Source organism: Pipra filicauda, unplaced genomic scaffold, assembly GCF_003945595.2.
Source record: "Pipra filicauda isolate LSUMZ 115617 unplaced genomic scaffold, ASM394559v2 scaffold37_size4185640_pilon, whole genome shotgun sequence".
Taxonomy (NCBI): domain Eukaryota; kingdom Metazoa; phylum Chordata; class Aves; order Passeriformes; family Pipridae; genus Pipra; species Pipra filicauda.
The window spans coordinates 2,191,857-2,216,296 of record NW_024104509.1 but is presented as its reverse complement, the minus strand read 5'-3'; the positions used below and the strand labels follow the sequence as shown (position 1 = coordinate 2,216,296).

Here is a 24,440-nt window from a genome sequence, read left to right as displayed (position 1 = left end):
CTCACAGCTGATAAATATAAGATAACAGAACCTAGAAAATTCAAGTGTGGTAAGGCTGAATGATCATATGTCTGATTTTGACTGTCTTAACCAGCTGTATCAGAATCTGTTCCTGCACAGTACTGGAAACACTTATTAAGAGCTCAAGCAGCTCTGCACCTTGTGATATCACCAAGGCCATCAGAAATGTAAGCAATAGCTTTGAAGAAAGCTCATCATAAAGCTTTAAACTTTGCATAGGGCCTCCCCGGTGGTCTCCAAAGCATGTATGTGGTAAGGGGGAGTACACCCCAGGATATGTGCAAAACAACCCACTGGGGTGCAGGAATATGGTTTTTAGCATTAATAAATAAAATAAAATGAAATTAAATAAAATATTTTTTAAAATAGTGTTTGTTTCATCTTTATCTCATACTGTTTTGATTTTTGTATATGCTTTATAATGTATATAATGTATTAATACAATAGTACATGTATACAAATATATATGTGTCTATTAGGGGTGCATGCTTAAAGAGGTTTTACTGATAGAGGTGCATGACGTTTGGACATCAGAAACATTTGGACATCACTGTTTTAGCCCTAGTACACTAATGGTATCAGTAAATAAGAGCAGAGGACGTGCCATTCTTAGATGTAAATTCTTTTATCAGAATGACCTGATTTCTCCTGGACATAAAATAAAATACAGGAAATGGAAAAACAGAAGTAACATAGGATGTTTCCCCCTTTCCTCTCCTTTCCACTTCCTTTTATTTTTCCATTTTACTTCTTCCTGTCTTTCACTGTATTTGGCACTTCTTCATCTATTAATTTCTCCACTCCCATTAGGATTAGTTACATTTTCCTTTCAAAAAATGTTTTATTTTATAAAGACAAAAGCTCTTAACTCCTTTTATATTTTTCTTCTCACTCTTCCTTTTACTCATTTTGTTTAGTTCTGTCAAAATCTCTCACTACTCCCGGAATCTCCCGTTTCCATCTTATTCTGCTCGTTTTGCCCTGCTGTCCCTAACCACAAGCTCTTTTTATCTGAATTGCAGATCCATCTTTGGGCCTTCCCCAGGCCTATTTCCTGTTCCCCAGCTGAACTTTAACCTTTTTTCTTTTTCCCCAGTGGAGCTCTTTCCTGTTATTTCCTCTCTTTCCTGTTATTTTCTTTTCCCACAACGAGATAGAAGAGAAATACTTAGGAGTAGTGACATGCCTCTGTAGTGTTCTGTTTCCTCTAGCCTTCCAGCTACCCTTCCGCTTGGCAACAAACCTCCCCTTACGAAATCAGGAATAGCTGAACATTTGCTTCAGCAAGTCCCTTCCTGTCTGCGTTCCTCTGCACCACTGAAACGCAGAACATGGCATGCAGTCAGTGGAGCCTCCTCCACTTCTGGCAGCAGGTTGGAAGATTTCTGAAATGACGTACAGGCTTGTGAATCACTGAACTGGTACAGGGACAGCTAGACAAGAAGAGTGCAAAGGGTGAAAAAAGGGAACAGGTAAGAGCCTGCAGGAAGAAATGAGTGTGTCCATTCGAGAGCTGTAGCAAAGGAACAAGACAATCTAAACTCAAGGGAAGACTGGCCACATTTGCACGTGGCAACTACTTTAATTTAAATACTGTAATAACAGCAAACATTAGAATAAGCAATTTGGCAACGTGCAACTTAAGAGCCTTTGAAGTCTGACATTATGTATTTAGTTGTTTCCCTGCTGCTGCACTTTAAAAAAAATTATTAACCTGTTTTGACACACACAATGGCATAAGAAATTATCAGTTACAGTGAAGTGTAAACCAAAAAATAGTAATGTAGATACTTAAGGCACATATCAAGTAACTTTACTAACATGTGAAAGATGACCATTGAATTAGTCCTCAAAATATTTGCTGATTCATAATTTCACTGCTTTAACTATACTAAAAAAAATAATCTAAGTGCTTTGGAGAGAATGTCTTCCTTTTTTTGATATATTTTATTCTATTAATGTATTTTTAAAATTATTCTATCAGAGAAACAGTGTGAGCACCTACATTCCATGAATGCCATCTCCTTTCCTATAGTAATGGTCTCAAAAGTCAATAAAAACATGTCTATAGAAATATTGTTCCATAATATACATCAACAGCTAAATTATATATTTATACCCTATATATATCTACCTATATTCAATATATACTGTGTCTCTCTTTATCAGATTATTGGAAATCACGTGCACATATTTTCAGTAATGCAGTTTCTTACTGCACACTATGTGTGCACTACTTTTCAAACATGACATAGCATAGGAAAACTAAATGATTAAGGAGAGGGAGCATTTGCTTTACAAATAAAAACTGTGAAACCTGCTAGAGGGAAGTTGGGCAAGACGATGGCAGAATTGTTCACCAAATCCGGCAAACACAAAATGGAAGACAATCATTTAGCAGTGAAAATTTTAGGACATGGATTTAGAAGAGAAAAGAAAGTACTTCTTTTAGGGTGAGTGATGAAACTGTTGGATTTGTAGCCATGGAACAACAGTATCAAGAAGTTTGGAAAGGGAATAAATACAATCATACATAAAAGATATAAAATGGCATAGGTTTGGACATAGCCTTTAACATTTCTAGTTCTCTGATTTCAGCTGTTGGTGGAGCATAAGAAGATCTGACAAGAGAGTACGCACATCTACAACCTCTTCCTAAGTCACACCTCTGATTAGCAATGTTGCAGACAGAACACTGGGACATATGGACAATTTACTTGACATGCTAAGGCACTTTTTAAGAGAATTTACTGCAAGAAAAGCATTCACCATGCATTAGTTGCTAATCTGTTTGCATGTTCTAAGATGTGTAAATGTGATATGATTAAAAGAAAGAAGCATAAGGAATCATGCATTTATTGTGGGTAAGGTCACAGGGTTATTGCAGAAAAACCAGTATATAAGAAATTAATATGTTTGCTTAAGTAAAACCTTTATTGTGCACCTATATTCTGTTGCTCTACATGCAGTCCACACAGTGCAGAAAGCTGCAATGATATAAAATCTAGATGTGGAAACAGATGTCTCTATGTTTCATGGAAGCTCAATGCAGTGGAATGACTCCTATCATCATAACCAAAATGGTTCTTTAATTAGACTAATCATTCACTAATAATAAGAATCTAATTCTTGGCTATCATAAATGATCACAATTGACTAAAATGAAGGTATACAATTATTCAACAGCTATATACCTACAGAGTTATGATATGTGTTTATTTCAAAAAAACTAATCAAATGCTTAAGAACACACACCTTAGTTATTCCTGTTATTTATAAAATAAACAATTTTAAAACAATTTTTAAATTGTTCACTGAAGTAATAACATGCTAATTACAATTCAGAACAAGTGATAAAGTTTAAATAAAAGAACAGCAAAGTTACCATTAAACACACATTCTCATGGCCAAGTCCTCACATATCACACATAGAAAAAGACAGATGACTTGAATAGCTGTTGAACACTGACAAAGCAATAATCAGAAATGAGTCGTAATTCTTTGTTCCCACATGAACACTATTGCTCATATGTAACTGTTTTTTGAAGTAGCTATTCCCCAACCACAGAATTCATAGAATTGTTAAGGTTGGAAAAGATCTTTAAGGTCACTAAGTCCAACCACTATCCCATGTCCCCGAGCATTGTGCCTACTTGTCTTTTAAATACCTCCAGGGAAGGTGACTAAACCACTTCCCTGGGCAGCCTGTTCCAATCCTCGACAGTCCTTTTGGTGAAGAAATTTGTGTTAATACTCAATCCAAATGCTCCTGGGGCAACATGAGGCCATTTTCTTGTCCTATCACTTGCTACTTGGGAGAAGAGACCGACCTATGTAAACAAACCTGTTTATGCAAACTTCAGTACAAAGCAAGCATAAATGTCACAGATCAGACACTTGTGGGAAAATACAATGTGATTTTGTAATTGATGAACAATGCCTTGCATTTCCTTACAGTTAGTAATTGAAAATCTAGCACAACAATGATGCATTGTAACAGCAATGTCTGAAATTATCATAGTTTAGATTTAATGTTTACCTTATCTGCAACTCCAGAATAAATATCTCCAGAATAAATCTGGAGTTGCCTTCAGGGTTGCATATTTAATTTGCATAATCAGATTTGCCAGTCTTTGTGGTTTTATCACGCCTTATGATATCTCACGTCTCTGAAGAGCTCTAGTTACTGACAAGTGAACCTCAACTTTTCTTCGAAACAGAACCCTCTAGCTTTTGTGACTACAAACACATAAAATACAGCCTACATATCATTCTAACTTCTAGAATTACTCCAATTCTTTTTGTTTAGGAATCATAAATGACATAACGTTAGGTCATCTATTAGACACCTGCTACAGCAGAACATACATTTTCAAGACTGCTTTCTTTGCCTGCCCTCCTGTTCTGGCTCCAAGCATATGGCCTGTGTTCCACCACTTGGGAGGCCACAAAACCTTTGACAGGTAGCAACTTTCATTCAAGCTTGTTGCTAACTATACAAAAGAGTTGGCCAAATACAAAATAAAGACACAAACTATGTACTTATTTAGTGACATCTTGGGTAGTAGAAAGGTCTGAAAACCATAATTCCTTATCAGCACTTAGGCTTTATCACCCAGATCTTTTGTGAATGTGCTTCTAGTGAATTAAAACATTGCTATCAACGTAACAAAACATAACCGTCCTGGCAGGCTGTTTTAAAGCAGTAACCACCACTGCTCTTTTAAAGCAGTGATCACACTGAATAGTGCGCAGCATCTACCAAATGGACCCAGCGAACCTAATTTAATAAATGTTTGGGGCAAAATCGCAACGCATCATATGTGCCTACATATCAATAATGCTCTGACAAAGCTGCTGGTGATTTTTAGTTCACACTCTCCTTGCTCTCCTTAGAACGGCTTACAACATTTACAATGTACTTAGACTGTATGACCTTTAAGAGCTGATGACTTGCCCAATCAAAGATCTTAGCAATACTTAAGGTGCTAGAGAAAGACTTGCACTGCTGTTATATTTCTTCAAACAACTAGATGAGTTGCTGATCAAATGACTTAAAATGCTGTTCTAGCTTAAGACTTATTTGGATCTTTGGCATAGTTTAGTTTTAGAATAGAGTAAATCCACCATTTATCTGACTCCAGAAGAAAACTTGGGGCAAAAACTTTTGTGGTGTTGTGGTTTTGGAAGTCAAAAATGTCCCAGTGTGACAGCCTGATTATATTCATATGGATATGCCCTATGCTCTAGGAGACAGGGCACAGTTACCTATTTTTGATGCCTGCAGCTTCTAGCATAATAAAAAGGTAAATTGACTATCTCATCTTCAATAACATCTCTTTCATGTCTTCTCTGCAGTGCTTGCTGAAGGTTAGAAAACTATTTGCCTTCTTGAAGCAAAAAAATTTGAAAATGAAGCATTAAAATTACAACCACTTGTATGATGCCTCCTTTACCAACCACAAACCTGTTCTAGGCAATAAAACTCTTTTGAGGTTTTCTAATTATTTTGAAATACATTATTAGACTAAGACACCTTAATAATGCCTCTGGGAAAAAGTTAATGCTGGGATAATTTCTTATGGTTGGTCCTCCTTTGCTGGCAGGATAATCTGTTTTTAAGACCACTTTTTCTACAGTGTCCTCTTTCTTAAAGCATTTTCTTTGCCATTTCACCAGAAGTTTGCTAGAATTTTACTTCCTTCCACATTAACAAGACACATTAACTGAGGGAGAGGAAAAAAAAAAAGGAAGAAGGTACAGCATAGAATTTATTATCATCATATCACAGAAATTCTTAATTGGGAAACATTGTTCCTTTGTATGGCTATTTTACAATTAATAATCTCACAACACAAATTGGTTATGAAGTTCTACATGTCAAGAGTTCTAAGAGTTCTAATGAGTTCAAGAGTTCTAATGCTGCTATTTAATTTGGTGCTACTTAAGCTCTATTGGTTTTCACACAAACTTTTAACAGTTGGAAAGAGTCAAATGCTATTTGAATTAAGTGACAGAGAGCAAGCCTGATGCACAGTTACTAGCTCATGACAAACTTCCCCATAAACAACTTCTCATTTCCATTCTGCAGAGAAGTAGAGCAAGCTTTATTATTCAGGTTTTTTGAAACAACCCAAAACAACCCTATCTCCATTCGGTCTCCTCTGCTGCTTGCCAAGCACATAGCACCATAGTAGTTGTGAATGCAAGTCCCATCTTTGAGAATGTTTAAGGTATCTTCTGAGCACTTCTCTTTTCAGCTACTTTGCATCTAGCTTTTCAACCTTCCATTTGTAGTACGCTGTAGCAATGTGATCTCTGAGGACACTGTCTGGGGTATAAATTTTGGTATGTCTGACTCAGTAGCAGTGCATCAAACAATGATGGCCTCATGATTAAGAGAAAAAGGGGTCTTCCCCTAGCAGTCTCCTTTGTTGCTTTCTGTTGCTTAAAAATAAAAGCATCAAAAGTAGAGAGCATCAAATGATTATAATTCTTGTAACTAAACCTTCACTTCTGAGCTGGTGCACAAATATGTGTAATATTAAATATCTCAATTATTTGTATACTTCACAAAAAACACATAAAGGCAGAGGCTGAAAGGGACCCCTTGAGATCATCTGCTCTGACTCTTGTGCTCAGAGCAGGGTCAGGTACTGCAGGTTGCCTAGGGCTGCGCTCAGCTGAGTTCTGACTATCTGTAAAGATGAGACCTCCACAGTCAGTTCCAGAGTTTGATCTTCCTCACAGAAAAAAAAAAAAGTTGTTTTCTGATTCCAGATTAGATTTCCTGTATGTCAGTGTGTGTGATCACTGACTCTTGCCCTCTCAGTGACAAATACTGATTTGGGGAATGTCCAGCTCTTGCCACACCCTCCCTCAGGTACTCATACACAATTAATATCCTGACAAACCTTTTCTTCTCCAGGATGAACACCCCCAGCTCTCTCAGCCTGTCTTCCTCCAGTCCTTCAGTCATAGCTGTGACCCTGCACTGGACTTGCTTCAGTACATCCATATCTTCCTTACACTCAAGAGCCAATACCTAGATTCAGCTCACGTGTCTGTACTCAGTGCAGAGTTGAGGGGCAGGATATTTCCCATGACCTGCCATCAAGTCTCTGCCTAACACAGCCCAAGACACTGTTGGTCACCTTTGCTGTAAGGCCGCATTGTTGGCTCATGGTCAGCTTGTGGTCCACCAGGGTCCACAATTCCTTTTCTGCAAAGTTTAGAACAGATCAGTCCCCTACTTACATGCTATTCTCCTTACTTTTGATTTTAATGTAATGACAATATTTACTGTACAGGGAGAAAAATTAGGATCTGTAGGACCTGGAATATTCCATAGGAGAGGTACCCTGCCCTAATGTCATCTAATTAAGAACCCAAAAGTAAACACACAATTTTTTTCCCCACTAAAAAAAAAAAAAAAAAAAACCAACACAAAAATCCCCCAAAAACCAACCAAAGAAACCAAACAAACAAAAACGAAAAAAACCACCAAAAACTTGAAAAGGAAAGCAAGCTTTAAATCAGTCAATAAGAGTAGCTAACTGAACATATAGTGGAATTCTCTGCTGCCACAAGCAGAGAGTAGAGAGAAGTTTTATGTAGCTGTGAATGTAACACAGCAAAACATGTCCAAAAGACCCCACTTTTAAACGGTAATCTCATATTTTACATAAAGTTGATGTAAAGGTTGATTTGCCAAGGTTTCCAGAACTGAAGAAGACAGTTTACTGTCAAATATTTGTCTCTTAAAGAAAGAAAACAGAAATGACACCACAAGGTTCACAAAATGCTCTTTTCTTTTTCCCTAAAATACAGGCATTGTCTCATTAATGAATGCTGAATCAACTCTTATTTATCGTGAGACAATTGCATTTATAACATTAAACAACACCCATTGTCAGTTTCACCAAAATGATGGTTGAAGGACAAGACAACCAGAATGTCACATGTTTTGCGCCTAGCTGCAACAGCTCGGAGTTGTCTTCTGTCACTAGCAAGTTTGCTGATATAATACAATTCTCAATGCAAGCTAGGCTTTGCCTTAACCCAATTTTAGTTCCTTCAAGTAAAAACTTATCTGAAAAATCTAGGTGTAAAACACAAATCAGAACGAACTGGTAATAATTAATAATGGATAAGTGGTGCAAAAGAGAGCAGAACCTCTTCTCACCAGTGTAATCCAGCACAGCTGCATATACTGACGACAAAACACTGTTAGTCAGGCCTTTTGTTCTGCTTCAACAAAACACAGAAACAAAAGCAGCAAAACCACTATGCCACCTTTTCTGCCTCTTTCAATTACAGGGTGCCATAATATTCCCTGGCACAATCAGATAGTTCTTGCGATGCCACTTGATCATTTGCCTGTAATTTGCAAGCCATCAAAATACAGCCCCCATCTGTATCACTTATCATTGCACTTATACATTCTTTATTTGTGAATTTCTGAAGAGGAGTCTCAAAACAGGCTTCATTCATCATACAGAAAGCACTTAAACACTTAATTGTAATTATTTCTGTCTAGAACAGACATAGTGGCCGGAAAGTAGCAAGAAAAGGAAATCAAACTATGTATTCAATATGATGTAATAAAGCTGAGTTACACACCTTTAGCCAAATACTTTGTATTAGGATAAAAATCATCTAATCTAATGTTATTTTGCCTGAATATATTCTGAATTTCAGAACACACTGAAGCATACTTGATCAAGAAGACAAACAAGAACCCAGCTGCTTGAGAAAAAATTTCCTTCAACTCAGTTAACTCACCAAAATGCACAAGACAAGACATCCTTTTAATTTTGAAGGAGGAAATATCAGAATTCATTACAGAAGAATGTTTACGAGCATCTTTGCAGCAGAAAACCTGTATGCTGAATGGCAAATAATAGCAAGATGAGGCCTGGGGGTGGGAGGGCAATCAGAACAGTCGCTGCTGATGAAGAAATGTGCTGACAATTCATAACAATGGGTTAGCGCTTTACTTCTAAGATTTCCTAGAATAAATGGGGAATTGCTCAGCATTTTGATATTGCAAGCAACCATCGGTATTTCTTTGAAAAAAAACTAAGGAAGAAGAGCAAGTTTGTGGAATATTGTTTACTTTTAATCAACACATCTTAAAGTTTTCACAATACTTGAAGCTACACTTAAGTATACAACAGTCTCAATCACAAAAAACAAGCAGAACAATTAAACTACATAAGGCCTTAGAAGCACAGTGTGTATTGCTGGAATATTATTTTGTTTCCAAATAGGGTACATATAATTAAGTTTGTTTTTCATAGTTTTATTAACGCAAAATGCATTCTAGGGAAAGGCGACTTTATTTCACTATGAGTTAACAGAAAAATGTCAACATTCTCTTCTTGTCCTTTCTCCCACCCCATCCAGGCCTGAATAGTAAAATTTCTATACAATACTCAAAAACCAATAAGGTTTTGCACTAAGCATTCAAAAGTAAGCCTGATCAGACAACTGCAAACTTGCAAATTGTTTATTACAATGTTGGATAAATTTCCAGGTTCTTTTGAATGAAACACTGTATCTCTACACAATCAATGTTTAAAACTACTTGGTTTTAAAAAAAAACATGGTCCATAAAGTCTTCTAGGTTCTAAAAGTCTTATTAGTTTCAAAGAAGTAATTTGTGGCCTCAGTAGCAATGATGTGAATGATACTTGCATTACAACAATGATAACTTCTGGCATTATTTTGGCAAGATTAAGACTCCGGAGGACATGAATAGGTAAATTTTTTTAACCTGAAAGGTAAGGGACAACACAAGTACAAAATAACTAAAGTAAATCTAAGCACAAAAGATATGAAAAATATGGGAAAAGATAACTATTTTGACCCTCTCCCCCTATAACAGGGCATGGATCATTTCCAGTGACTGTCTGTTCTTATTACATACATTAGTAATTGCTCAAAATCATGGCTATTACATTTTTAGAGAACAACTGCTTAGAAGTCTGGTTTTTAGTAACACCTGTGCAACAGAGTAAGTCACAGTACATTTTGAGATGTTTAAAAAATATCTATAAACTTGTTTTTGATACACTAAAGCACTTGGCAACACTTTTACAGCATTTGATTTTATATAATTAAAATTTCTTACAGTACTCCTTGTGATTTTTTTTACATCTAGGAAGAAAAAACCTCACACAAAGGCATATGAACTGCTAAGTTTGACTGCAGGATCATGTAATTCCAGTTTATAATGCTGGCACTAAAACCTTCATTAATTATGTTAACAAATCATTACCTGTACATTTAATGAAGGCAACCAAGATGATTTGAAAACACAACATTCAGGTTTTATGTTACGTATTTATCAAGTTGTGCAGTTCCGCAGTGAAATGAAAAAAGCATATAAATATACAAAGAAAATTACAAGTTCACCAGTTCATGTGAGACAAACTGTTTTAATCTTTCCAGGTACTGTCCGTAGAGTTCCACATCATTATGGCCTGCTCCTTCTACCCACAGTGGTTCTACAGGTCTCTGGCAACGCTCAAACAATGCTAGGCCATGTGAAAAGTCAATTACTTCATCTTCAGTCCCATGGATTATTAACACAGGAGATGTTATTTTAGAAATTTTGTCAATGCTGTAAGAAAAAGATTATATCCATGAACACAGGGGTATAGTTCTGAAATATATGACAGGAATTTTCTTCAGTTAAGGTCTACTTAGTTTTACAGTCTTACAGAAATATATTGCAAAAGACTTTCTTCACAGTTATCCAGATTAACAATTCACTGGACTGGAACCACTTGTTAGAACTAGGAATTTACATGTTATGTACAGGAAAACTAATTACTTCTTTAGCAGATATCCACTAAAAAGATTAGGGATATGAAACATCTAGGTTTACAAAGTTCTACGAACTTCAAATCAAATGTTCCTCTTTGTTATTATTCATTGATTTTTCTCCAAATCAATGAATTTTTGTTTTATTAGACCCTTGAAAAATATTTCAGAGAATTTACCAGACTACTTGTTACTCTTCTAGTCGAAAACTTCTGTACTAGAGAAAAATGCTGGAAAAAACCCCGTCCCACAACTTACTTCGGGAATGCATCAAAGCAATAGGTCTTCTTTGTATCAGGAAAAGCTACTCGCATTCCTGAGGTCAGTGGAGAATGAAGGATTACAGCAGCACTTTCATACCTAGCAGCAAGATCCACAGATGGTACTGTTCCTATACTCTGGCCATATATAATCACATTTTCAGGGCGGATTCCATACCTAGAAAATTAAAAAGGTTTAAAAAAAGTGGCATATAAAGTGAAACAGATAAAACAACTACAGAGCAAGGGAAAAAAGCATTTCTGAAGGTGAAAATCTTCTGAAGGGTGTCAGCAAGGCTGTTCTATGACATTTGTGACTAAAAGGCACAATTATTTACTCTCCACTTGCAGTAACTTTTTTTTCCTTATGCCTGAATGATATTGAAATAAGGGTTTAATTTATTGAATATGGATTTGTGAATACAGTTGTGACTTGCATACTAGCTGAAAGTCTTTACTAGTAACTCTAGTGGACCTACAACAGAAGACTGATGAAAGCCTTACTAGCTCTTTGGTTATCATCAAACGGAGCACAATCAAGCCTGCAAAGATTTGGTCAGCTTTACTCTTCTGATACCTGTTAAAAACTGCAAGCTGGTAACATTGTTCATAAATTTAGTGAGACTTAAAGCATTCTCATACTGACAGTGGTCAGAATATTGTGCATTCCATGGAATAGCCGAGATTCTTGGTCTTATCAACCTAATCCACAAGAAAAACAGCCCAATAAGCAATACCAAATTAATGCCAAAGCCTCCCTCATAGTAAGGTGAAAACACTCTTTTTTCTGTAATCAACAGAGGTAAAGAAAAGAAACATCTAGTTAACACTTATACAAGTCAGACTTAATATATTTTTCTGCATTAGTGTGGATACAAAGAGCCCTTGCTACCCAAGTAACACTAGAAAAGCCTGTAAGGAGAATGTCATGTAGGCAAGAACAGCGCCCACAGCAGAAGTGAGCTGCTGATGCATTGACCTCTGCTAACCAAGTACTCTCAGCACAGGTCAGACCGCAACAGTGTATCTGTACTTGGGAAAGAAAGTACCTTAAATAGGAAGAGATACTGCATTGCATTAAAAGCAAATCCAAAAAACCCCTGAAACCAACAACAAGCTCCTTCCCCCACTCCCCAAAAAAACAAACCACAAAAACAAAACTAAACCAAAAAACCCAAACACTAATAATTGTTCTCATGCATCACTAGAAATTTGTTCAGCTTTCTAAGTGAGAGCGGGCTAGCCTAATGCCACTGTGGAACAGCATGAGGTGACTTTAGTGTTTGCCACTGTAATTCTAAAAGGAATGGAAATCAAGGGAAGGAAAGTGTACCTGTTATCTCATCTACAATAAATGCACACATCTTTTCTGTCAACCCTATACAACACCACCCATACCCACAAAGAAGTTATCAAATTAGTATATTTCTCATACCTTCAGTAAAGTCGGGGAAGCAGAGGTAACGAAAAAATCATAGTATCTTATAAAGATGGGTAAATAACTGTATAGTAACTGTATAGGTCACCAAACACTAAAAGTCCAAAAGACTCAAAATCAGGAACATTGGAAAAAAGATGTTTCACGTGTACCAAGACATTCAAATTACCAACCAACAAAAAAGCCATAATCCACAAGTACTTTTCAATAAGCCAGAAGAAATGTCCCATATGTTACATCAGTATTTAATACACAGTTAATAAAAAACTTATATCTAGGAAGATTTCAAGAAAAACAATATCACATTTGAGTATCACTAAAATGCTAAGTATCAGTATCAGAACTCATTAGGCACCCCAATAAACTTTCTAAATTGGGTTTAAAATCCACTATTCTCATCTAACATTGTCTATTTAACTATTCATCTCTTTATTTAAATTGTGTTCTGTTAGACTGAAATATAAGATTTAAAAGTATTAGCACAGAGACATTCAAGGATTCTGCTCTTATCATGACTTCTTAATTACTATTGGTGTTTCCTAGAAAGAGTTTCTAGTCATAATCAGATCATGATCAAATTAAGACTTCTACAAAACTAAGACTCGATCATCAGCCTGGAACAAGGCAGACCTCCACCTCCCAACAGTTCTTGAAGAATAAAAAAGTTCAAACAGTCTGATAAACAAGATTTTCTCAAAATTCCAACATACAAAAATACAATAAATGAAAGCTTTGAAATGAAATCAAATGTAAGGTCTTCACTATTTTTGCATCTCTTCTGGAACACCTGAGAACAGATGTGCTCCTATCCTTTTACAATTAATCTCCCAATTCACATTTGTCCACTCTGAAGATACAGCACGACCTTCTCTCCCTTCCATAAAATCTGAACAAAACTTGCATTAATACCTGACACTTTGCATCATTAGTATGGCATGCAGATTGCACACAGCACATTATGACACAACACAGCTCTCCAATAATAAACCTTGCAAATTATCACACTTGAATTTCCTTGGATAGTGAGTTTTACAAGATGCACAGGAAATTAAAGCACAACTTAAAAGCATATTTTGGAACATATATTCTCCTCTTTTTCATCACTCTTTCCCCTATTTTGGATCTGTCAGCCTAAAGATAGATAAATGATGGCTACAAGAAAAAGAATCCAAGAAAAGCATTTACTATATTTGGATTAAAGTAATCCTTTCTCCGCCACAGTAAAGCAGATTGCCTCACAGTGCCCAGCAGAAACTATTTGGCTTGCAATTTGAAAACTAAAAGAGCAAGGCCAATAACCAAAAGTGGTGGTTTAAAGTAGACTTCTGAATATTCTGGCTTGAAGAGAAAAAAACAAAACCCAGTAAACCCCCCTCTCCCAAATAACAAAATCCAAGCAGCTTGGAAAACAGATCACCATCTGTTGTTTCTAGTCTTCCCTCTTCTCTTGGACAGGCTTCTGAAATCTTTGGGAAAAAGAAAGAGTCCACTGTGCCTCAGTTGCTATCTCTCAGAAGTATGACTTTACAATCTAAAACAGAAGAATTCTTGAAAAAGTAACTGTTGCTAAGTTCCCTGGTCATAAAATTTGTCTACTCCTTTTGACAGTCCCAAAAATGCCAGTTAAACTACAAGAAGTTTTGTACAGAATTATCAGTTGACTATACACCTCGTCTCCCAAATGAGGAAGTGTCAGATCAAGAGAAAAAGTGACAGTAATATTGTTCTCTTAATCAGTGTCTTAGAAGTACAGGCCATCCTGAGGAAGAGGAAAGTGACATTTACAGAGCCATATGCTGCAAGTAGTTGTCCTCGTGACAAGAGGTCAAAGACATGCTGTAAAAATTGTTAATATCTTTGAAAGCTCATTATGCTGATAATAGGACTAATATAAACACTATTGGTCATTCAAGTAATCTTAGATAACTTGTATCAGCATAGGTTTTTTGAGGGGGTTTGTATTTGTTTGTTTGTTGCTGGGGTTTTTTGTTTGGTGTGAGGTGGGGTTTTTTGGGGTTTTTTTGTTTGTTTGTTTTGGGATTTTTTTCCTTTTTTTAGTTTTTTAACTTCAATTACCTTTAAGAACCAAATACCATCTTGAATTGCCATGATACACTGTCAGGCTCTTAAAGAATACCTGCTATTTTGACCTTGACATACGTAAGGGAGACTACTGTTCTTAATCTAGAACACTCACTCAATTTACAACAACAGAATAAAGCCTCGGTAAAATCAACCTTAGAAGGGTACATTTTCCATAACACCTCTGAAGCTTACACTAATGAAGAGTTGCAATAGATGCTCTCGAGAAGCTACTGTTCCTAAAGATATTGCAACATACATATTTAGAAAACTGACACCAGCGCTTGGGGCACATGGAACAAAGAGGAACATCCTGAGGGAATTTTCAATGTACATTCAGAATCTTCTGTCATCATGGACATAACATGTAAATTACAGCTGCAAATGGCAGAACATGAAGGGCACGAACATTATCCACATCTTTAACTATCAACATTCCAGGCCATGAATAAAATTCATGAGTGTACAGCTCCTCCTCAATTGACATGCTCGTTCCCCTTCTTGTGTATAAAATATTTAACACTGGGAGAAGAAAAAAGAAACTATGTTAAATGAAAGGCAAGTCTATTGACCATACATACAGTAATCAACAAACTGCACCTTCTCTGTCTTTCTCATGACAGTCTGGCCTTTTCTAAACTTCACAATGCTACTGATACATTTGTTCTATTAACAAGATTTCTCTTCAAAACTGAGTTTTTTCCTATCAATTTAAATAAAAGCTCAATTTATCTCCAAATATACAAAGTTACAGTACCTCAACTTCCAGCTAAAAAAACTCTACCTACTTTTGAATTAAAAAAAAATTAATTTGTGAATTCTCAAACGAACGCTTTTGGCCAACATCCAAACAGATTCAATCTTATTCCTATATCTGGTTGTTCCAATTATGGACATCCTGTTCACTTTGACACATCGATCTGATGGTGAGATTTAGCCTTCAATTTTTCAATTATTAGACAGCCCATGACAAACAACAATGAAAATGGTTGTTTGGCTTCTTACAGGTAAATCTTGTCATGAGGCAATTCTGGCAAGTCTTCAGAGGTTTCTGAAGGAGTGCTACTTGCCCTGCATTTGCCTGGGGCTGGTTAAACCTTTCCACCCTTGCTAGGGTGTCATCAAAGGCCTTCAGAGACCAGAACAGCAGAAAACAGGCGTATCCCAAAATGACTCCTGGCATTTCAACACTTTGTAGCTATGACAGTCAGAAAAAGAATGTCTTCACTTGCCACGTTTACATAGTTCCATGCACATGAATATGCAATAATGTATAACTTTTCCTAACATGATGAAGGCAGTGAATCACGTTGCCTCCTTTCATGGGCAGCTTCTATATAGGTACCTACTGCTTCCTATTAAAACACTTAAAACAGGTAAAGAATAAGAACACGACTCAGAATCTGCATCTGCTGTTTACCTTTTCTGTTCTGCTACCAAATTAGCTTTCTGTATTCACTTACATCAGTGTTAATATTCACATACCCTTACAGCAAAATCTCACCATCACCCTCAATACTAGTTCCAGACTATTTCACCCCAGGTGTCCAGTCCCCACCAGATCGTCATTCTGATTTACAGATGAGCATTGGATTGTCCCTCAAAGATACAAAGCTTAAGATGCTACCAAGTCTTCACCACAATCAGTTTTGTTGACTGTAGAACTAAGTCCACATCAGCATTTCAATTACCCTAAAAACATCTTTTAGTGCTGGGTTCTATGATCCCATTTCCCAGAACCAGGAACGCAGGGAGCTGTGGGTAACTGATCAACCTCCAAAGGTCATTTCTCCATTCTTCATCACATCACAAGCTGTGAGGCACAGTTTAAAAGTCTAGGGTCCCTTATATCATCAACAAGAATTTCAAAGGAGTTACAGCTATACTTATATTTATCCTGCAAAAAACTTGCTGAATTAATTTGCTTTTGCAGAACAGGTTATAAAATGTTGAAGATGATGCCAGTGTAAACTGATAGACCAGGAAACTGAATCAATACGGCAGCAAATGTTCAAAGTCTTTGTTCTGGTCCAGATATTCATCAAGTAGTTAAACACAGCTGAGCACTATCTCAGGGCTCAAAAAGATACCATGGAGTGATAACCAAACATTCAGATACAAGGACAAAACCAATTGGAAAGTTGTTCTAAGTACTACAGATAAAAGTAGTAACATCAACCTCTTTCTAAGCAACGGACAAAATTCAGTTCACATTTGTGAAATCCACAAGTTGGGCAGACATAACCCAAACTTGAGACACACTACAGAATTATTTCATTTCTATAGAAGGTTTTGACACAAAAAATAAACAGAGACAACAAATAGGACTGAGGTGAGGTCATTCTTAAATGGAAGAGAAATGCAGATAGATGTAATATGTATTTAGAGGTTCCCCCAAAAACAACATCTGCTCAGAAAAGAGCATGCTTAGATGGGACATTATAGTCATTGAATGGTTTGTGTTGGAAGGGATCTTTAAAGATCATGTAATTCCAACTTCCTGGCCTGTGGCAGGGACATCTTTCACTAGACCAGTTTGCTCAAAGCTCCATTTAACCTGGCCTTGAACACTTCCAGGGATGGGGGAAGTTGCCCACAATTTCTCTGGGCAACCTGTTCTTCTCTGGGCAACCTGGTTCCAGAGCCGAATCATCATCACAGAAAAGAATTTCTTCCTAATATCTAATCTAGATCTACGCTCTTTCAGTTTAAAGTCATTAGCCCTTGTCCTATCAATAATGAACAATCTTATTTGATTAGAGAAAGTACACTTCATTGTTTAAGAATGCATGTGAGAATTCAAATGGTAATTACATTTCCTTGTAGGTTTTCTACTCAGACATTTATTATGAGGAAAAAGCAACAATAATTACAAATTAGTTCATAAAACAGAGTCTGTAAATTGACATAAAAAAGTATTGTTTCACCATCCAGTTCTCTCACATTTTCTGGTTCATTTAAATAATTCAGACTATCTTCCATATCGTTCACAAACCATATTATGCTTTTGGTCACTATCACTGGGTATTTGACCAAGTAGCTAACTTCCAGATCACCCATCAACTACAAACAGTGCACCTGTTGCAGTGCTGGGCTTATGGAACAGATCTAATCATATCTCAACTTTCCACCATAATAAAAATAAACACCAACACCTAATCTAACAACACAGTATACATGTCTTCGAATATATGAGGCTGAAAATCTGTCCTCTGTGGTTGAATAATGCTTATGATAGTAAGCTTTTCCCCTACTTTAATACACCAATAAAATACACTTCTTTGAAAAGAAATATCATACTGTTGTTATAATGTAAAAGAAATGCAAGACAATATGTATATTTGAAACACTGAAAAGGGATAATCTGCTCTTTAACACTACATTGACCAAGTTCTAAACTCACCGTGACAACTATCAGGCTCTAGTCTTTTGAAGTCTTTACACGTCATTACTCTAAGTCACATCACTGATACTGTAATTATTAAACAGGATGCTCAAGTTGCAATGATCAAAGATGCTCTACATTAAATTCAGGGTTTCACACCTTTTCAGTGCAAAATGCACAACATGCTGAGATTATTTTTTTTTGTGCACAGCTATTCTTATGATTGCATAGGATTTAAAAGAAATATGTTTTGTAGTTTGGGTGCTTGTAACACAAGAAGAATATTGATCTAAATGGAACAAATCATGGTGAATAATGCCCTCAAATTTAAGAAGCTGCACTTATTTGGTGCCTAGGATTCTCACCCGTATCAGTGAATGTCTCCAGTCTTTCATCTTACTATTTTATCTTGCCAAAACCAGAGGCTTAGAACACAGAAACAACATCCTTCCAATTTGTATTTTAACCTTGTCCAGTTTTATTCCATTTGAGATAACATCACCGATTCATAGTCTTGACTTTTTGTTCCCACCATAATGTATTTACCCAGATCCATTACATCATACATGTAAATGAAGTAAAACCATTTGAAAAGCATGCTGTAGAAGAAAAATGGCAACTAATGTCTTACCTTGTTCTAAGAGCCACCCAAGCAGCATCAATGTCAGCATACAGATTCTTCTCTGTTGGCTTTCCAGAACTTGCACCATATCCAGAATAATCATATGAGAAGATGTTGCAATTAATTCGTGAACCCAGTCCTATATAAAAGCTGCTCATCTGACCCAGGTCAACAGCATTTCCATGCGAAAAGAGCAAAGTGTACTTGGCGTTAGGTGAGCAACGCACAAACATACAGGCAATCCTGTTACCTTTACTTGTTCTAGTCATGAAGCATTCGATGGCATCTTTTTCTCTAGAAGAATATTGCCAGTCTGCTCGCTCTGAGAGATGTAAAGTCCAGCGACTACCACTCTCATCGCACATCAGTGTGTATGTGGGATCAGGAGGTAAGAATGCCAGCTTGGAGGCAATTTTCCCTGGGCATGGTGGACAACAGAACAGGCAACACAATTCACTAAAGGAAAGATTATTCATCTTCTACTCTGAAACAGGAAGAGAGAATGATATCAGTTTCTAGTTACAATCCTATATTAAAAAAGAAAAAAACCTAATGAAAAATGTAAACAGTGTCTTAGAAAATAATACATAATTTTAGTGGAAACATTTAACAAAATATAGATTCAAATATATATACACGTATATTTCCATATAATATCTAAGTTGATATTATTAGTTACTTTACAGTGAGCACATTATTGAAGAAGAGTGATAACTCTAAAGCCCTTTGATAAATATCAAAATTAAATATGGTTACCCAGGGTAAGAACAAGCATGAGTTTTGGAGCTCCTTTGGAGGAAATGAAGGGCCTCATCCTATGACATTACAAAAAGTGTTCTTCCCATTGACAAATACATATGTTTCAAAGAACAATTAAACCACCTGGCAGTGTTGCAATGTATTAAGGCTATGCAGATCTCTGCAGCCAAAAATCACTATGGCATTTCCTAAATACAGAGAATATGTACTGCACTCATGAGATATGGGCTCCTCCAGACAGTATCAGGAGTATGAAAGGTGCATGAAGGCCAAAGCTTAGAAGACAAAAGAACATGACGCCTGTCGCTTAGCTAACACTGCAGAGCTTTGGTACACTAAAATCCAGCCACAAACTCATCTTTGCCCCATGTACTGGCTGACATAAATGTTTCCTCAAAAGCAGACATTAATTTACATCAGGGAAAAAGTCCTTTGTTGTGATGATAGTTTTTTTGAGCAGTGGGAAGAGCAATAAAATTTGCCAAGTACCATGCTGGAAACCAGAACACTTAAGATAAGCACTTACACTTCTTTCCTTGTGTTAAGGCATCTGACATTTCATCTCAACTTAAACAAATTTTTAATGTCAAATCTATCTACAGGTCTCCAACTCACCTCCTGACAAGTCCCTGTGAAGAGAAACACTCTCAGCTTCACATACCAGCTTTGACTGATAGCCTTAAGTTTACAAATAGGAACAAATTAAGCAGATTTCAGATGACAACAGTACTGTGCTGTTTCCGAAATATTAGGGTCATCTGACAAAAAAATCTTACTGCTAACTATAATAACTGACAATATTTAGGTCGTATTTCAACTTTTGTCTTCTAACTTGTATACAAGTATAGTTTTCACGCCTGCACAAATTTCTCTTTAAAAAAGCTTCAAGAACACTGCTATAAAAACACTTGAACATATATCACAGAACAACCATCTGTATTTTGGATGCATGAATGGTCTCTTCCCTGTGGTAGAGTATGAATGCATACTGCAACACAATTCTAAATGGAGCAGACTTTCAAAGTAGCAAACACAGGCAAGACAGTCTGACAAACAGCATGAGTGTTCTGGGAATACTACTTCTCTTTGTAGGGCACAAAAAAAGGGGCTGCTGCAGCCAAGAGCTTTCATCCCAAGTCTCCAGTTTTCTCCAAAACAGAGGGAAAACACAGATGCTTAGATATGGGAAATCAACACTAACAGTTTAGAGGAGATGGCAGGAAGGGTGCACTGATCAACTTCCATAAAAAGGTAGATGGTTTCTTAATGACCACACTCCTGCCAGCTAAAGCAACAATAAACTTGGGTATCTATGTAATCAGCCCAATTAGTCACTCATATTTGGAATAATTCATCTGTTCCATCAATGTTTCATCTGTTTCTCATCCGTCAGATAAGATTATATGAACATCAAATTTCATTTTTATGCACGAGTCAGGACAAATGGAAGGAGTCTATGGAGGATGGCTAGGGATTGGGAAAAGGTTTAGGCTGTCTTACGCATAGGAAAAACCCTACACTTCTTTTTGTTCCTTCTTTACTTCTCTTACATTTAAAAGCACTTTTTCACCTCTACTTAGTAAGTTCATGTTCACAGTCCAGAGAAACTCCTAGGATGCCTCAATAGGTTTTTCATCCAAGAACTACTTATGAGCCAATATTCAAACATACTTCTGTTTCTAAGAGAAACTATTAAATGGATCTGTTCCAAGTGAGTTTTCCCACCTTCTCAGAAAAGCTGAAGGCAAGTTAGATATTTTACTTTATTGTAAGAGGTTGATTTTTTTTTTTTTTTTTGCTGAAAAATGTAAGAGAATATGTACTTACAAAAGTAAGGTATAAATAGCTTGTTTCTGCGCCTGGGAACAGCAGATTGCACCGTATACAGTATACTGCATACTATGATAGCTGCAGATAACTTCTTCCCAATCCACTTGTCAGAAAGAATTAGAACAGTTTACATTATTTGTAACTATAAACAGCCTAGCAACACTACAAATATGATCTAACTCAGAAAATATTTGCTATTTGTCAAAGTAATCTCAGAAGACTGGAAGCTGGCTGATGGCATTCATGCCCAGGGCAGCACTGCAGTAACCACAGTTAACCAGCTGAAGTGGTACTGTGCCCCAAGATAGCTTAGATGTGCTAAAAGTGGGCTATCACACAATATGGAAAATGACATGCTGAAGACCACGGATGAAGCATTATTTCTCCCCTGTGCTAGACCAATGCAGACTTTATATATTGTTATTTTAATCCAATGGCAGATCTGTCTAGTGTAACTGAAGATTCTGATTCTAGAGTAATTCTCCATCTAAATCATGGTTAACAATAATTCTTTTCTTTAGAACACACGTGCTGCTTTCTTCACTTAGAAGACCCAAGAAAAACAGCAGATCCCTAGCATCACTAACTGAACAAATCTGACACAAAACACCTGCTGAACTCCCTCAGGAGGATACCTTCAACTAAATGCAAACAATGTTTCTATTATACTGGAACTGGTTTGTCATTCATTGTATTCACATAAGTGTGTTCTTAACCTCCGGATCTGGAATGGAACCAGGATGTAAGAGAGTCTCCAGGGTGTATAGAGTAATTCTGCTATTGCTGTCTTAAAGTTCAACTGAATCAGCATTTCAGCCTAGTAGTTATCCAGCAGATGTCATAATTTAATGTCAACCAAACATGGATTATCTTTCTTCAAAAGTTATTCTGCTCAGACACTTCAATGGGGGATTAAACTTAACATTACTTCACCAATAGTGTTATTTTGATATTATTGTTTTATAATTTGACTTGTTATTTTATATTAATGTTAGAAAACATGATTTCCTAATGATTCCTCCATCCAGAAATTATTATGGTAAAAACTATAAGAAAAGTCACAAAAACCCTTTCATTTAACACCACCCAGCCTTGGTAAAACCTTTGGAGGTCAACAAAACCAGTCTAAAATATAATTCATGAAAAGTAAACAAGACACTACATGTGATGTTGCATTAAAAATCAATAACAAGTGGGCTTGATCTATGCCTAATCTGAGCTCTTACTGAAACCAGGGCAAAACCAACTCTGACTATAAATTACCTTAAGCATACAGTTCCACTAGTATGGATGAGTAACTTTAATGGGACTCATTTGACTAAGACATGTTGTGCACACCTAAGTCTAACACTTTCTGAGCATGAATGATGTAAATCTCTGTGCTCATCAGAGTAGCATCATCAGACTCTGAGGTCAACACATCCTAACAGCATAACTATCTCACCTTCTATTTGACATTTCAATAATAAGGATGCCAGTGCTGTGCTGCAAACACAGTTTCTTCTGCTGGTAAAATATATTAACAACAAAAAGAACATTATAAGAGAAACATACATCCCTTTTAAAATTGTACTGCATTCTTCAAATTAATTAAGTAGGAAAATTTTGTGGAAGAAACTGTAGAAAGCTGATACACTTCTTTTATTGCAGTGATAGAGGCTAAGAAATAAAACAGACCCAAGTGGCATCACCCATCCCTTCTGCGATAGCCTTTAAAAGGAAGTCCAGGTCATTTTATCAATTTTATCTCTTTCACCCTCTTACGAATAATGAAGTAACACATAAAATTACAAATGTAAAACTGCCCACAGGCAGTCATTTCCATTTGTTCTTTGGTAATTAACCTTCTCATAAAGGCTGACAGAAGGAAGGGGAAAACATCTATCTAATCTTAAAGCACACCTCAAATTCTTATCTGGTGATTCCTATGATAACACAAATGTAGTTCTTTCATATAAGCAATTACTCCTGTCCTCTCTCTGCAAATTGTAACAAGAAGGTGGAACCTATTATTCACATCTTTGAGTACTTCACCACATATTAGCCTTAAAAGCCCAACCCTTGTAAACACTTATCTAGAAATCTTATATTTACATTAAATACAAATTATTCTAATTGTATAGTTAAATTAAATTACATTTTTCATAGGAACTATTCACAAGAACAAAGTCAAACTTGTAAATATAGCTGCTGGTTTGTAATTTTAGTGTTGCACTAACTGTACCAGGCAAGGTATTAAAATTTTGGGGTTTTTTTGCTTCGCTGTTGTTTGTATGTGGTTTTTTGTTGTGGTTTTTGTTTGTTTGGGGGTTTTTTAATTATTATTTTTTATCATATATTACTGGAACAAGAAATTCTAAAGTATTTTCCCCTCACACTTTCATTAAACACAATGAAATGAAAACTTGAGGTCAAGTCACTACTGAAGTACACTTTAAATATTTACTTCAACATCTGCTTTAAATAAAAAATGGAACAGAAGGATAGTCATCCTTCTAAAGGATTGCCATCCTTTAACTACTTCAACAGTTATCTAATTAAGTATTATATAAAAGGATTAAGTTTACAGAATATTAAGAAAGAATATACAATAGCTCTGGAAAACAATACAAAGGAAGTGTATTCAATAATGAAAAAGCCATACCAAGAAATACTGTGAAGTAACTGTTTAAGATAGTTTTCAAAGAGCAAAGTAACCTACATAAAAACACAGAAGCCTCACAGAACCAAAACTTCATTTTGCTTAATTTGATTCTAAAGAAATAAACAGCTTTACTACTCTCACAAATTGTAGCTAGTTTAGCGTATATGGGGATATTATTCGCCTGCTGCTGGTTACATTGTATATCTCAAACCCAATGGCACAGTTGGAAAAAGAAAAGGAATACAGGAAACACTAACTGAAAAATCCAGACATTCCTTATCACCTAGAAAACAAACTAACTCTCTAAAGGTCCCAGACAGACAACTCCGGGATTAAGTCAATTGCATAATGCCTTGCACGCTCCAAAGTAGGGCTCTGCCCCACGGATCTGCTCTGCTAAAGCCCCCTGCCCGCCGTGTTTCGGCCCCTCCACCTCGGCGTTCGCCCTCGCCGGGCGGTCACGAACCCGCAGCTCCGCCTCTGACACCGCTCTGCGCTCAGGGGGCTCCGTTCTCACTTCCGCAGTCACCAAATTTCCAACCTAATCCCTGACCAAGCACTTTAAACTT

The 24,440-nt window shown here is 36.5% G+C and overlaps 1 protein-coding gene across 3 annotated transcripts in view; it reads right to left on the bottom strand.

Annotated features, from left to right (window-relative positions):
* Positions 1-9,120: 9,120 nt before the first annotated feature.
* ABHD17B (abhydrolase domain containing 17B, depalmitoylase) overlaps positions 9,121-24,440 on the bottom strand; it is a 16,188-nt gene continuing 868 nt past the window's right edge. The window contains exons 2-4 of one of the 3 annotated variants that reach the window (XM_039384822.1): positions 18,648-19,122; positions 11,212-11,289; positions 9,121-10,648 (exon numbers count right to left, since the gene is read on the bottom strand). In XM_039384822.1, coding sequence (XP_039240756.1) covers positions 10,429-10,648; positions 11,212-11,289; positions 18,648-19,114 — 765 coding nt within the window. In that variant the 5' untranslated portion in view covers positions 19,115-19,122 and the 3' untranslated portion in view covers positions 9,121-10,428. Of the gene's footprint in view, positions 10,649-11,109; positions 11,290-18,647; positions 19,123-24,440 lie in introns of all 3 variants that reach the window. The other 2 variants (XM_027752161.2, XM_027752162.2) reach the window with 2 other exon arrangements.